We start from the raw sequence: 14,900 nt of genomic DNA on the forward strand, positions 1-14,900 counted from the left end.
AACACCAAAAACACACATTTAATTGGAATGGATCTTTATATCAGTGAACCTTATATTTCTGAATTAAAGCAGGGGTTTTTTTCGTTTCTTTTTTCTTTATTTACAGGTACTAATACATTAATATTTTCTGTTGGTATTTATTTTTTCTAGTTTCTGGGGTAGAAAAAGAATGTCTCAAATTTTTACCAGTTAGTGGAAAAAAAATATTCTGAGTCAAATTGAGTAACTGTTTGTCAGACTTGATGACTGACAGAAAAAAACAGGATTTGAATGTGGCTTTAGAGAAGAATGCCCTGGAATGCGGAAGTTTAAGCACCAGATGGTGAGAAAGATATATTGCATGTTTAGACTTTTTACTTCATTTTTTTCCATCTTATTGCTTTTGATTACATTTATAGACTGCGCTGCATTTATTTTATCTTTCTATGAATCTTTACTATTTAACAACAACAACTAGCACATATAGTTGAAAAAATGTTAGTGGACTTGAGCCGTAATGGTCCAACAGGAATAAATAATTCAGACCTTTCTGACCACAGGCCAGGCTGTGGGTTACATTGGAATGACTTGAGCCGAAACCTCAGCATGTGGGGAAAGTATTTTCAGCAATGAGTCCAGAATTGGTCCTCTGAATTGAGTTGTGGTGTAAGTGTGTAGCGAGAACAGGGAGTATTCTGTGTTTGTTCTCATATTTCCACAGTCATGGTACTTTATCCTAAGTCTATGTTGGTCCCACTAAGAGGGATTTACTGAAGATTTCCTGCAGAACTTTGACGTGAGGAAGATGGACTGGCCCAAAGCCTTCTTGATCTCATCTATACTCTAATCACGTGGGACAGGCTGTAAAGTCAAAGAGATGAAACAATTCTAGGTCATAGCAGTCGATATTTACTTACAAATTTTAAATCAATGGCCTTACTTGTTGCTTTTTAATCATCATTAATGTTTTTAAAAAAAACAAAAGGTCATATTTGTGACATTTGAAATGAGATGATCTTTAATAAGGAGAGATATCAGGAAAGCAAATAAAGACTTGTTTGTGTAACAGAATAATGTGCATGTACTGAGTCCATCATTGTTGGCGGTTCGACAGCTAATGACATCTTGCCTGGTTGGGATGAACTCGGATGAACAAATGTATAAAACCCAGAGCCTGAACCTGGTTTGAAGAAAGGCAAGAAATGAATCTTAAGAAAGAAAAACATCATTGTTGTTTTCTTTTTAAGTATTTTTTTCTGCTTTGGAATAATCAAATCAATTAAGTTTTCCAATAGCATAATAACTTAAGTTTAAGAAAATATGTCCAGGATGTTTGTTTTTGCAGTCCTTGCCGTCTAATTAAATAAAACCATGTAGGGTGCAAATTATGAAAAAAATACATACAAATTACAAAAAACGGACAATAAATTATCATTCAATCTATCACTGTATTTATGTAGCATTTTCATCAACATGCTGTCGAACCCTTAACCCCTTGTGCTGTCTTAGATGACCCCACCCTTGCATTGACGTGTTCTCCCTACCATGACAAAGGTGGATAAAGGTGGAGAGGATTTCATGTAATCCATGGACACCAGTGAAGATCACAAATCATTGAAGAAAAAAGGTTCAGTGCACTGTCTAGTGGGTCTAGATGACCCAACTCCCAATGTTACAGTGCCTAGGATAGCACAAGGGTTACAAAGACATTAGTTAAAACAATAAAAAGTCATAAGACACATCAGATTAAAAGCAACAACAGTAAAAAATGTAAAACAAAAAGCAAGTAAATTGAGAACAAATTAGGTATTTTACAAGGATAAGTTGGCTTTAATCCTGATATTAGCTGTCCTCATTATTATAAACACAGCTTGCATTATTTTGAATTTAATCTTTTGAAAAATTCCACACTTAGTCCCATTTCTGGCTTGATTTACAGTTTACATGGTTAGAAAGTATTAGTAATGAAAGCCAGAGAGTATTGCACTGTCTGTTGCTATTAGTGACGTCTCCGTGATCTTTTGTGAGGTACCTTAAAATGTCTGGACAAGAGGGCGGAGAAGCCTGCGTTCTTCAAAAATACTCATTTCCTGTCTCTCCCTCCCTGTCTTTCAGTGTTTCTTTCCAGACCATAACTCCATTAGCCCGTTCTTATCCTGCCCCTTTTATGTGTCTCCCAAAAGATTTGACACAACGGGATGCAGGAGCTCATATGTAGTTGAGAAATTGCTTTCACAGCTGTTGCGGACAATTGAGGCCTATGAAAGCAGGAGTAAGTGAAGGTCCCCAGGACGCTGCTCCAAATCAAACCATAAGCTCTGAAGCTGGGAGTACTCCCGGGTATGAGCTAATGTCTGAAACCACTAATACAACTTTGATGAGCAGTGTGATATACCACAAATGAACCTGCAATGGAGCACAAAACCATTTGGTTGATGATGAAAAATTCAACAGTTGCACCACAGATGTTCCTGCTGGAGTGTGAGCTGACCACCCATGCTCATCTAATTTTTTTTGCTGCTGTAAATACAAACTGTAATTTGAGTTGTTCCCTATTTTCTTTGTCAGATAGAAGAAGGTCTTTCACAACAGAATACAAGATAGTTGTATCAGTAAAGGACAGCTTATCTAAACAGCGGCCTTAGCCAAAAGACAAACTATTTGCTGGCAGATTCTGACTTTTGCTAACTTTTTGGAATTCTGAAGATATTGGAAAATCCACCATGTATGGCAGAAGAAACCCATTTCTGACAGCTCGCCAAAGTTTGCATTTCTGTCTGAGTGTTTATAGTTTGGAGTATAACAAGGTGGGAGGTGAAGTAAGTGAAAGAAGGTTACATGGCAAGGAGAGAATATACCACCGTTTAGCAATCACAGCGTTGAAATGGTTTCAATCTTCAAATAAATATTTTGGAAGTCTTACTAAATTTAACTTTCCCCATCTGGTATTCATATTTATCAGTTTGACTTAATCCAAACCAAACAGGCTAAATATTTAGATGTCCCACAGCTGCACTTTTATGACAACAAAATAATGACATACCCAAATGGAAAAAATAAAAAAAAATAAAACAACAAAAACAAAGTTTCTTATAAATAGATAAGACAAACAGACCCATTAATTGGGGCCCTTGTCTGTTGTGTGACTTCACATGTGGCAGCTTGTCTAACAGGACAGGCCTCATCTCTTCCTGGTTTATGTTGTTATTATCATGTAATAATTTCATTTTTGAGAACATCGTATCTGTTTGCAGATGGCAGCCTTCAGGAATCATTCAGAAAATTGCAATTCTAATGAGGGTTTAGGTCAGATCATGGAGCTGCATGCTCTAATGTACAGATAAAGTCATTAAGCTGTTATCTGATCCTTTTCCAGGTTCGGTAAAAGTAAAAGGACATTTGTTGAAAACAGGTTCCAAGTACTCTAACTGTACACAGCACTTGTCTTGTTTACAAAGTTTTTTTTCATTAAATTTTTTAGGAAAGATACCATTAAACATTTGCCAATTGGCCTTCACAGCGATAAACAAGTGTTGCTGTTGCATCATGTTGGTGCTTTGCAACATCCTGGAGCGTAAACAGCATAAAACATTATGGTCCAGCATGCAAACAACTCTGAGTGTTATTTTACCAAAACTAGGCAGAATGACATAAATGCTGTGTAACCACTTCATTTGTGTCACCACTTTTTTTTTTTTTTTAGTCTTTAGGATATTTGATAAAAACTGAGCTCTGCACTTTCATTTTCCATTACATGAAATTGTTGAGACATTTGCTATTTAAAGGGTTTCTTAGATTTATAAATGGTTCTGTTTCCACATGTTACACTGTGCTCCCTAGACACTCCAACAACAGAGCAGCAACCTATTCCCTGGCAGAAGCATGAGGACACACCCATTTATGCTTGGAGGCACTGTATTAACTATTAAACGTTTGTATATTATGGTTTGGAGTATTCATATCATATCAGCTCATAGTTATGCATTCATTATAAAGTCACCATACGTTTTTGTGTACTTTGTGCCCTTTTGCATAAACACATTTATGCATCTGTTTATGCACGTTCTCTTCATTCGGCGTGGTTTGGAAAAACGTTTAAAACTGAAAGCACATAAATAACTGTAATGTGACGACTTTATACTTTGATTTGCACATTCTCAATACACACATAGGACTCTTGAAGTAGGAAAGCTATGATAAAAGAAATATGGAGCCCTCTGCTGGAGACTTGACTGTCTGACAGTTTTAAATTTAAAGCAAACTTTTTTTATTGTGGAAAATGTTTTCCTTTAATTTTGAACTAAATTTAAATATGTGATTAGAACTTGTTTTAGATGAAAACCAAAGATTTTTTTTAAATGCAAAACTACTGAAAGTAGTTCCAGAATTATAGTATTCATTACGGCATTTATCTGAGACAGCAAAAATCAGTATTTATCAACTATTTGGTTGGTTCTTGTTTTTTTTAATCCCATTCTGACTTTTATTTATTGTTGATGTTGTTGTTGTTGTTTTTTCCTTTAGAGTGTCATCTTTTGTCAGCGTCTCTATACTTGTCTCACTCTGTGTTCAATCATTGCTCCATTACCTCTCGGAGCGGTTTTATTTCACCCGGCAGCTGAGACCCAACTGTGCCAGGCGAAGAGAGCATCCGACAACCAGAGTGCAGCCTATCCGTCTCCATGGCGACAGACTGCATGTCCTGCATGCTGATATTTTGTGGCTTGAAGTGATTGACTGTGTCACATCAACTCTGTGGCTATAGAAGAGCTGTCATTGGCGCCATACATGCTAAAGAAAAATGAATTTTCCTTGACAGTTTGACATCTCTTATATGGACATATTTGATATCCTTCAAACCTTTGACAGATTCTGTGAATGATTTTAATTAATTGGAGACTTGCGTCTGGACTAGGATTACAGTAATTTTTTTTTGCAAATGCTGGTCAATATTAGATTGTGCCTTGTATTTCTTAAAAAAATTGTTTTTTCCAATCTGTAGTAATCTTCCTTTTTTAAAACATTTCACAAAAGCCCTTATGTCAAAAAAATAAAGCCGGCAGCATCATTTCAATTTTTACAAAGTTTTAAAGTACAAACAAGCAAAAGCAAATGTACAGAACAAGCAATTTTTTAAATGCTTTTTGAAATGTTGTGCATTTAAAATGTTTTTAGGGTTGGATAATTACGGTTCTCTTATCCAAAACCTTCACTGCTAATATTAAGATCCACATGGTAATCTTAATCCTAAAGGATTCAGTGCTAAATTATGATTAAAAAGTTGTTTGGTTGTTCATTGTAGTCGACGGTGTAAATTTCTTTTTTTTTTTTCTGTGAAACAAAATTACTAGTTTGAAAAAAGATTGACATAAAAAAAAAATATTGTGAAAAGTTCATTAATTATTTCTAAGTCTGTTGTATCTTACATAAAATCCTTAGACACAGACTCGTTATTCTTGTAATATTAATGATTGTGACCTCAAGTGAAAAGTGTGTCAGTAAATTGGAAAACTGTGAAAAAAATAACTTTTCGTAACTCATGGTGGTACATTTTATTCAGGTAATCAACTCAAAAGACCTGCAAAGGCTTCCCTAAGCATTTTAAAGACCCACTCTGATGAAAATGGTGTTTTTGGTGTTTTTAACACGTTCTTCTAATATTGTGAAGATGGGGGACATGGATGGGTAGATTAAGATGGATTAAGAAAAATTAAGAGGAGGAAAAGACACACCAAACCCCAAAATGCAGATGATCTAAAGGTGGATGTCAGATCAACCTGTGCTTCCATTAGACCTATGCAGAGCCACAGAATGATGGCGCCCATGCAACAGTACATTGATGCTGTAGTTCATGCAAAAGGAGACCTAATTAAATGGATAGAAATCAACAGTTTTGAGAATCCTGACATTCATGCTGAAAACGTCAGTTTTTTTAATGCACTAATGAGAAATTCTAATTTTCTTAGGCACTAAATGCCAGGTCTTCATCATATGTTGATTATTGTTTTGTTGGAATAAATATTTATTTATTTAAAGAGGTACTTTTGAAGTTCATATAATTAACACAAATCTTACCAACTATTTATCTAGCTTCAATAGGTAATAACCCATTAAAATTTGAACTGCTGCATGATATTTTTGTTGATCAATTTCTCTTGTAAAACTGAAAATTACAACAAATTGTAATTTATCCAATAGTGATTTTCCTTTTCTTCCACTTCAACTTAAACTTAGTTATTATTTTGAGTATATTTCTCACCCTAAAATGAGGGATAGAATGATATGTCTGTTCTTCCTTCATCGCTACAGACTGTCTGGGAAGAACAAAATGGAGTCATTCACTCAGCAGCGCTCCTTATTTAAAAGAACTTGCTTTAGATAATAAGTGATGCTGAGCTCCCATTATGAAGTCATAGTGATGAAGAATGTCCACAGAAAAATCAAGGGTGGTGGAGCCCTCGGGATTGCGTCAAGGCTTTCTGTTCCCTGTAGCACATAGCAAATAATTCATGATCCAGAGTGAGTGGAGGCCAAAATGAAACCTTAATGTAGTTTTGGTCGCTACGTTTTTTTTTGTTTTTTGTTTTTTTCACATTTGCATTTTGGGGATGTAGTTGTCTGTGAAGAGCGATGGGGCTGAATAAATCAGCCTTAGATTAAAACTAAATTAAGGACATAGTTTACTGCTTTGGTATTCCTTTTTTGGTGGGAGGGTGAAATGAATGATTGGTTTAGCTTATAAACTGTTAGAGCTGAAAATTGCCATTTTTTTATTGGAGAACATAAGCTAAACTGACAAGCTTTTCTGATAGACAAACTAAGTTTTAATTGTTTTATATTTAAAATGTAGAGAAGGACTCAAACGAAAAGTAAGACAACTGTAGAGACAAACAAAGCAAGAGTCATGTGGGTGCTTTCCCAACATGCATTTCTGCATCATTTTGGACACAAAAAAATTATGCCTTTGCACAAAAAATTCTGTTTTCATCTCGGTTGTAGAAAAGCCATTTTCCTTGGAAATAGGAGTATGCCCAATTTTTCTTGAATAAATGTAACTTGCGCCTTTACTTTGCAAATGCAAAATCCAGCAAGGGATTTACCTCTAAAGACCCCCTCCATTGAAAGTCCTGTTTTTTGGTGTTTTTGACATGTTCGCGCAACATTTTTCTCATGATGGAGGACATATAGAAAGAAAAAATAACATTAAAAATGAGTTTCTGAGTATTTTCTTTATTCAAGTTGATGTGAATCAGGAGCAAATTAAAAAAATTCAGTTTGAAAATCTTACAGTTTCTATGCAAGATCTATAATCAGCAGACCACAAGCTTCCTGCTCCGCTCTATTCTGATGCATCCACATGCAGAAAGAAGCTGGCATCCGCCACAAAAGTGTACGAATAGATATCTCTACTTTTGCACCTCATTTCTTTTGCATCGGTAATGTTAAGTTGGGGTTGTGAGGGGCTGTAAGCTAAAGGGGGAGTACGTAAACAAAGGACTGATGGGAAATGAAGGCAGGGTTACTCAGCTCCAAGAGTCCAGCCCATAATTCAGAGGCAAATTTCTGATGCACTCCTGCCACTCTGCAAAAAATTAGGTCCTGGAAAACGCAAGTATTTTTTTATTTTGTCTAAGAATGGCATAATCGCAATCAAAAGACCACTGGGAACGCTTTGAAAAGAGATCAAAGTATGATCGGAGTGGGACTCGCATTTCTAGAGCAGAGACTTTAATATTAAATTTTAAGATGTCTCTGTCAGGTTTAACATAACCTTTATTAATTGAATTGTTTATGACCGCTCCTGTTTTTAGTTGTTTTTTGTTTCTTTTGTTTTTTTATGGTACAAAGAAAAGCCACACACCCCCATCGCCTTCTTTCTGTGTGAAAAAATGAAATAAGACTCTGTTTCTCTCAGTGTGTGCCATCCATACGATCCAGTGATGACAGCTGCCATTAATGTGTGGTTGCTCCTGCTCTTGTGCACTCGACCGGGCAAAACCAAAGATGTACATCATGCCGTCGTCAAAGTCAATTACAGACGATGCAAACTCATCATAATTAACGTTATGGTCTAATACTTGTGTCAAATCAGTGCTTGGTTTAATCAATGTAATGAATGCTGAAAAGTCCCAACACTATTGGTCTGACAAGAACAATAACTTCTTATTTATTATTTATTACTCCTTTTTGTAAGTGACATCTAGCAAGAAAGTATCACAAAAATCTCGTTAATTCCATTAACTAAAGTCTAATGACTCAGAAAAACTGAAGTAACATTAGGCTTATGTCATGCGGATGAATAGATTATGTTTTAATTTAAAAGTAAATTCTATTCAGTGCTTCTGTTGATATAACAGTGCTGTGAACGCATAAAGTTCTTTTAGCTGTTTCTAAAGAATATTGATGATTTAACAAGTTGATCATTATTCGGATAGATTGGCTTGTCAGGAATGAAGAAGTTAACAAATCGACAAAATAAAAAAAACATTGATTCTATACAGAAAATGAAATCTTAGATTTGTTTGAAAAATCTATTAAAAATTGGAGGATTTGCGTCTTTAAAAGATGCTGTATTTTGTAATGAAGGAAATGCCTTTCTTTTAAGAAAGTAGCAAAAAGGCTGGCAGAAGTCCATGCAGCTTTGAAAATATTTGAGAACCCGGCATCTCTCTTCCAAACTGTCATTAAACTGAAAATGAAGCTTCAGTTCCCGTAAAACTTTTCCTTTTTCCTTTCCTTTCCTTTCCTTTCATTTCCTTTCCTTTCCTTTCCTTTCCTTTCCTTTCCTTTCCTTTCCTTTCCTTTCCTTTCCTCTACTGACTGATTAATCTTGTCCCGACCCCTGAAATTAATGATATTATCTTCAGGTCCAGGGAAAAAATGGTCTCATCTTGCAAAGTCATAATAAATCAAGGTTCAGCCTCTGTTGATTTCCAACAAAAGCATCACCTGAAATAATTAAAGGCATTAACATATATTAATCCCTTTCAAGGTCAGTGAATATTCATTTCTATCAGACATTCTTAGAATAGAAGGATAGATAAAACTTTCTCACAAATGTACATTCCAGAAGGATTTCTGAAACCTCTTTTACAGAACAGACGGTGGCTGAAGTGTAGCCTCTTTCAGTCCCCCCCCCTAAGAAAAAACGGAGTGTCTTGGGGGGGAGTGAAGCATAATGCCGTGGAAGCTGAGTAAAGGTTGTTCAAAGGCCCACTATTGTGGAGCAGACTTTCCATTCCTTCAGAACTGCTGAAGGGGATCATAACAGCCATTGGCTAACTTTGAATGAACTTGGACCGTAGCACTGTAACCCTTTAAAAAATGCAAACATAGAGCCATGCATGAACCCAACACAAGATCCTCAAATGCGTTGTGTACTTTACCAAAGAGAGACAACTCTTCAATCAATCTTATAGACATCTTAGTATCTACTCGTGATGTGCATTACTGGGGGAAGCTGGGTTTTTACTGGGGTAACAAAGCAAAGAAGAGCAAAGTTTCTAAATCAGAAAATGTAAAAAAACTCTGATTAGTGATTAGTATTTCAGTTTCTCTTGCATGCTCAGATGGGGCATTAAAGTACTAATTTCATCTCTAGATGTTACCACTCTTGTACTCCCTCCTGATATTTAATCTGCAGGAGGTCACTTCACCCATTTGTGGATTTTAGAGTCAGAGGACCACTGCTACGCCTGAATCAATACAAACTATGGCGAAGCCTCTCAGTATACGGAAGGATTTCAAAGCTTGCTGGAAATCCTGGCTTTTCCCTCTGAAATGTTTGGTCAGTCTCCAATTTTTTGTTTTGCAAATGCTATTACAAGAAATAAAGTGCATGGGTGCGGGGAGGCATACACTCAGGTGATTTCTAAACAACCGGTGCTTGTGTCACAGTGATAGATGGCACCATTTTAGCTTTATAGCAATCTAGCCTGATGGTTCAGCAGCGACTGGTAGATTCGGCTGGAGGCTTAGTTTCACAAAGAACAATAACAGCTTTTTCAGGTTGAGAGAACATTGCACCCATTTACCTGGACATTCAGCTCACATGAAGGTCACCAAAATTGTGCTACAAAACAGACTCCCCTGAAATAAGTCAAAGATTCTTGACATATTTTCTTTTAACCTGCCAATGGGGTACGAAAAATGGTCTTGCAGGAATTCTTATTTTCAGAAAAAAAATCTCGTCACCAAGACATATTTTCTTAAACCATGGTTGTTTTGCTGTTAAAACATTTTCTTAAAACGATAATTTTTCTTGTAAGACAGAAATAAGACAATTTCTCTTTAAAAAAGGGCCTTTTCACTTAAGATTCAGTTTTTGCAGTGCAGAAAAGAAAACCCATGAATCAGTTAATACAGAAATTTTAATTGCAGTATGTCTTTACAAAAGGAACATTGTCTATGTGGTTAAATATTTCTACATCAACCATTTATTAAAAATACCAGCCTTTAAGAGTCTTTTAAACAATGCAAAAGTACACTCATAACAGATTGTTGTGGGTGTGAAATGCTTTTTATATGGTAAACTGTTTTATTCAGTCTATGAACGTTTTACAAGTGTTCCAAGACAGATTCATAACGTTACAGGGGAACTTGACTGTTTATTTCTGTCTGACCTTTAATCTAAAAACTCTTAGTTAGACTTGACAGACAAAAAAAAAAAGTTAAAAAAAAACACATTTATTTCGTAATCCACCATTATGTTTAATAAGATCCTGTTTGAGCAAAGCACAGATATCAGCTATCTTATTTTGGCTTTAGTTGAATAAATAAATCAAGCTAAAGTTACTATGACCCAGTTACCACAGGAAATGTTAAGCATTACTCACGTAGTGTGACTGCTCCCTGCTGCTATGAGACATGGTAACTGTCAGAGCCCTGCTATTGGCTACCAAGAGGTAACACTCTGTTCATATAAGGTGATATCATCACTGATTATCATAGTCATTAAATATCACTGACATGCTAAATTAGAAATCGCCTTAATGATAAAAATCCACATGAAGCATTGCTTTAGATTGAAATTGCTCGACAGATAGGTTACTTCATTTACAAATTCAGATTAATGCCATAATCTGGAAAAAAAAAGTTCTTGGCTCGGTAAAGTATTGTTCTAAATGAAAATGATTAAATCAGTGGATCTGCATCAAAGAGATTAATGTAGTTTTTTGGCCTCTGATTTTTTTTAATGGTTTGTGATGAGAGTTTCAAACATAGAGTGTATATGAGAACTGGACTGAGTGAAATCACCCATAGAAAAGGACTTGCTTCCTGTTCTAGCGAAACAAAGTCAATTCAGTTGCCAGTTTTTTGTGATACGGACGTCAAACCTGTTGAAGCCAGATGTTGTCCGTAAGCAGTGATAGGTCAAAGTCAATGTCAATGTTTCTGTGACCTTTTTGGAAGTCCATGCCCCAACCACGTGATACAAAAAATCTATCAAAAATATTGAACGTTGGGGGCGAGCAGGCACCACATGCTTTTATGGAAGCATCTGACTGGCCAGTTTAAAACCTGAATAACTGGCTTTAAAGAAAAAATATCATGAAAAAAAAATTAGGATTATCAAGAACATATTTTAAAAAAAGAGCAAGAATGGTTACTGACAAATTTAATGACTGAGTACTGTATTTTTTTCAGGGTAGAAGTTGCCCCAGGGCAATAATTGTATCAGCCAAAAAATGCAAAATAAAGCAGAAAAAAACCCATATAAGTTGCTTTGAAGTATTAGTTGCACTTTTTGGAGAAAATGCAAGCTTCTGAACAAATCCTCCATGCCCGCTGTAATGCTGCATTCTCATTCAGCACGGTCCACATGTCAAATTTGCATCCGCTGCTTCTTCGATGCACATCAATTTCATGTCCACTGCCTCTTTTGACAATTCGATGCTCAATTCTTGTCCAAAATGTGTTCAAGAACTAGATGCTCCTGCTGCTTGTGGGAGAAACTATTTTTTAAAGGTTTTAGCCTCACTGTGGAAGCATTAACTGTATTTCTTATTTACAATGCATGGGAGACACTGATGTTGTTAAAAGATCAAGTTTGTTTATTTTGAAGAGCTCTATAAAAGCATCAAAGCATGTCTCCATGTCTGGGTTCATGATGTTAGAGAATTTGTCTTTTTTTATGCCGATTGTGATCTTTTAAAGTGCAGGAACTGCGTCTAAATGATGCCGAATTCAGCAGTACTTCCATGTCTCCGTATCCCAGTCTTAAGATTAATATCATACAGTTTAAGGGGATAACAATCAGATTCTCTTCAATGTATTTTGGACTGTGTTTTTTCTACGTTGCTGCCCTCTAGTGGTTGTTAGTGGGAAACAGCCGCTAAAGAGGGACCCGCTCCGCTGTTAGTAGGAAAATAAAGGATTTATGAGCCTAATCAAGTTGCACCCCAAGCCAAAAACACCATTTATACCCCAAAAAATACAGTAAAAGCTGGTTATTTTTTAAAAGATGTCTATAAAATTTTGGCATCTTGGAGCTAATGGACACTTCCTGTTTGGAATGCAAGGGGAGAGGGATTGCTCACTCCAGTTCTCATATACAGTCAATGGTTCCTTGTGAAAACTGATCTGCCCCCATGATGCAGGCTGCGAGGTACAGCAGTGATCCCAAGTCTGGATGTGAGACTCAAACTTGAACAATTCACACCAGACGTTTAAAAAACTTCACCTTTCAAATTTGTACATTGACAATCACAAAGTTTACTAGAGTCTGATATGTAAATTCTTGACAAACTCCTATGGTGTTTCATTTTACAGAGACGTTTACAAGCTCCAGGTACATCAAATAAAGAAACATCACTGAAAATGAAAAGCGGCCACGTGAGCTTCAAAGTTGTGTTTCTCATACTCTTGTTTATTATACCTTTAGAAATCAACGCATCATACCACAACAATATGGCTCATTCTGTAATCCCTCTAGTCAGGATATCGCAGATGGCAAATAATTAATGCGGAGAATCATAAAGCATTCAGTATTTCTCTGAAGAAGCTGGCAGTGTAGGAAAAATCTACAAAGGGTTTAAGGTAGTTTAGTTACCACTCTGACCTGTTTTTTTTAAGTCACTGACATTTCTAAAAAAGAAAAAAAATGTTTACACACATAATCAGTTCTAATATTTTAGCTACATAGATGAGCATAAACGTCCTTGGCTAAAGCATGAAAATAACACCAGTACTTCATAAATATGAAAACATTCACTCTGTTGAGTAATGAAGCAGCTCTGCCTTATACTGCCTTGCAACTATCTGCGTGTTTAAACTGACCTGGTTCAACTCCAGTCTTAAGCCTCATTTAACCTCGATTGTCCATACCTACAAAACAAGTACAGGGGTTTCCGGAGGGGAAACGGGAAAATAAACTGAACCTATGAAAAGATTCTTCAGATAAGTGGTTTGTTTTCTCTGCGTTTAACTGAAGGGCTGCAGTGCACACTGTTGCATTCAAGAGTGCCTGTCAAAGACAAATGTAGACTGAGTGTGAATTTCCGTTTTGACTGAGACACATGGTAGAGTATCTGTCATTGTCGACTACCAGAATTCAAAGTCCCCTAGGGGCCCTAAATCATCCAAAACAATGAGTGAGAGGGGGCAAAAGAGATAAACACAGGGGATGTGTGTCTGTTTACAGACTCAATCAGTTTTCCAGACATCCAAAAAGAAATGAAGAGAAAGCAGGATGCTTGTCTCAGTTTGTTTATCAGAAAGTGCAGGCGTAGACGATGCCCACCACCACTATGTTTCCAATAGTGGCGATGATGGCGATCCAGAGCCAAATGGCGTCACTTGACACCGACTGCTGCTCGTCTTGCTGGCCGTGGACAGAGGCTGCAGAGGCTGCTGCGTTGACGCTGGCAGAGGAGTTGAAAAGCGAGTGTTCGCCGCTGTAGTCGTCGTTAGGCGAGGAGTCCATGAAAGCTCCTGTCATGACAGGGATCTGGAAGGATGGAAATGATGATGTTAGACTACACTTTAATGGAAAAAAAGACAAAGGGTCTCCGGAAGGTCCTCTCTGATAAATGGCAGGTTAACTGCCTGTAATCACATTGCCAGCTTTTTTTTTTTTAAATCAAACCAACTGTTTTAAAGAAATTAATCAATTTAATTAAAATAATAATAAGGAAATTCAAAATAAATGCATGAAATGCATTTAATTACACAAATAAAAATAATAGAAATTGGAATACGTAAATAACCAGGTAAGATAATCTAAAGGTCATGTTGAAAAGGAGGGTCTTAAGCTGAGGTTTTCTTGCAGGTTGTTCCAGAGGCCAGAACCGTAGTGGTAGAACCAAGTTTTGGTCATTATCTTAAACAAACAACTAAAAGGTCAGTGCCAAAGATAAGATAAGATAAGATAAGATAGGACTTTATTGATCCCCAGGGGGAAATTGGGTTATCACAGCAGCCAAAAACAAGAAAAAATAGCAGTTGGAAAGTACGAAAAACACAGTAGCAATGATTAAGAATAAAAATAATACAAGGAGGAAGTAAAAGTACAGTTTAAATAACGGATTAAATGAGGCAATAAATAGCAGCAGCGGTTTCATCAGTCCTAGACCGTGTTATTGTATAGTCTGATTGCTGTTGGGATGAAGGACCCCAAAGTATGCAAGGGCTCACTTCCAACGTACTGTGGATAAGATGGGCAAAGAGAATAAAAATCAATCTTGAAATGCAGAAGTAGCCAATACAGCCATTTTAAAATGGCTTAATTCTTAGTCTCAGCAAAATAAATCGTGTTTTTATTTTGCTCAGATTTCCCCTTATAGCAAAAAGTAGTCTATTTAGGGAGTAAGTATAACGGTATTTAGAATACACAAAAAGTGAGGCAGTATAGTTGAAGTTTTTAACTTACTATCTAATTATTAAACTCAAAATGAAACTCAATTTAGTCTGAATAAGGTAGT

At 36.3% G+C, this 14,900-nt stretch overlaps 1 protein-coding gene across 1 annotated transcript in view; it reads right to left on the bottom strand.

Annotated features, from left to right (window-relative positions):
• Positions 1-10,331: 10,331 nt before the first annotated feature.
• The window catches only part of LOC144988966 (uncharacterized protein C14orf132), a 44,191-nt gene continuing 39,622 nt past the window's right edge, over positions 10,332-14,900 (bottom strand). Inside the window, exon 3 of the mRNA XM_078940447.1 lies at positions 10,332-13,927. Coding sequence (XP_078796573.1) covers positions 13,691-13,927 — 237 coding nt within the window. The 3' untranslated portion in view covers positions 10,332-13,690. The remainder of the gene's footprint in view (positions 13,928-14,900) is intronic.

Source organism: Oryzias latipes, chromosome 22, assembly GCF_053564925.1.
Source record: "Oryzias latipes strain Hd-rR chromosome 22, Olatipes_Hd-rR_3.1".
NCBI classification, from domain to species: domain Eukaryota; kingdom Metazoa; phylum Chordata; class Actinopteri; order Beloniformes; family Adrianichthyidae; genus Oryzias; species Oryzias latipes.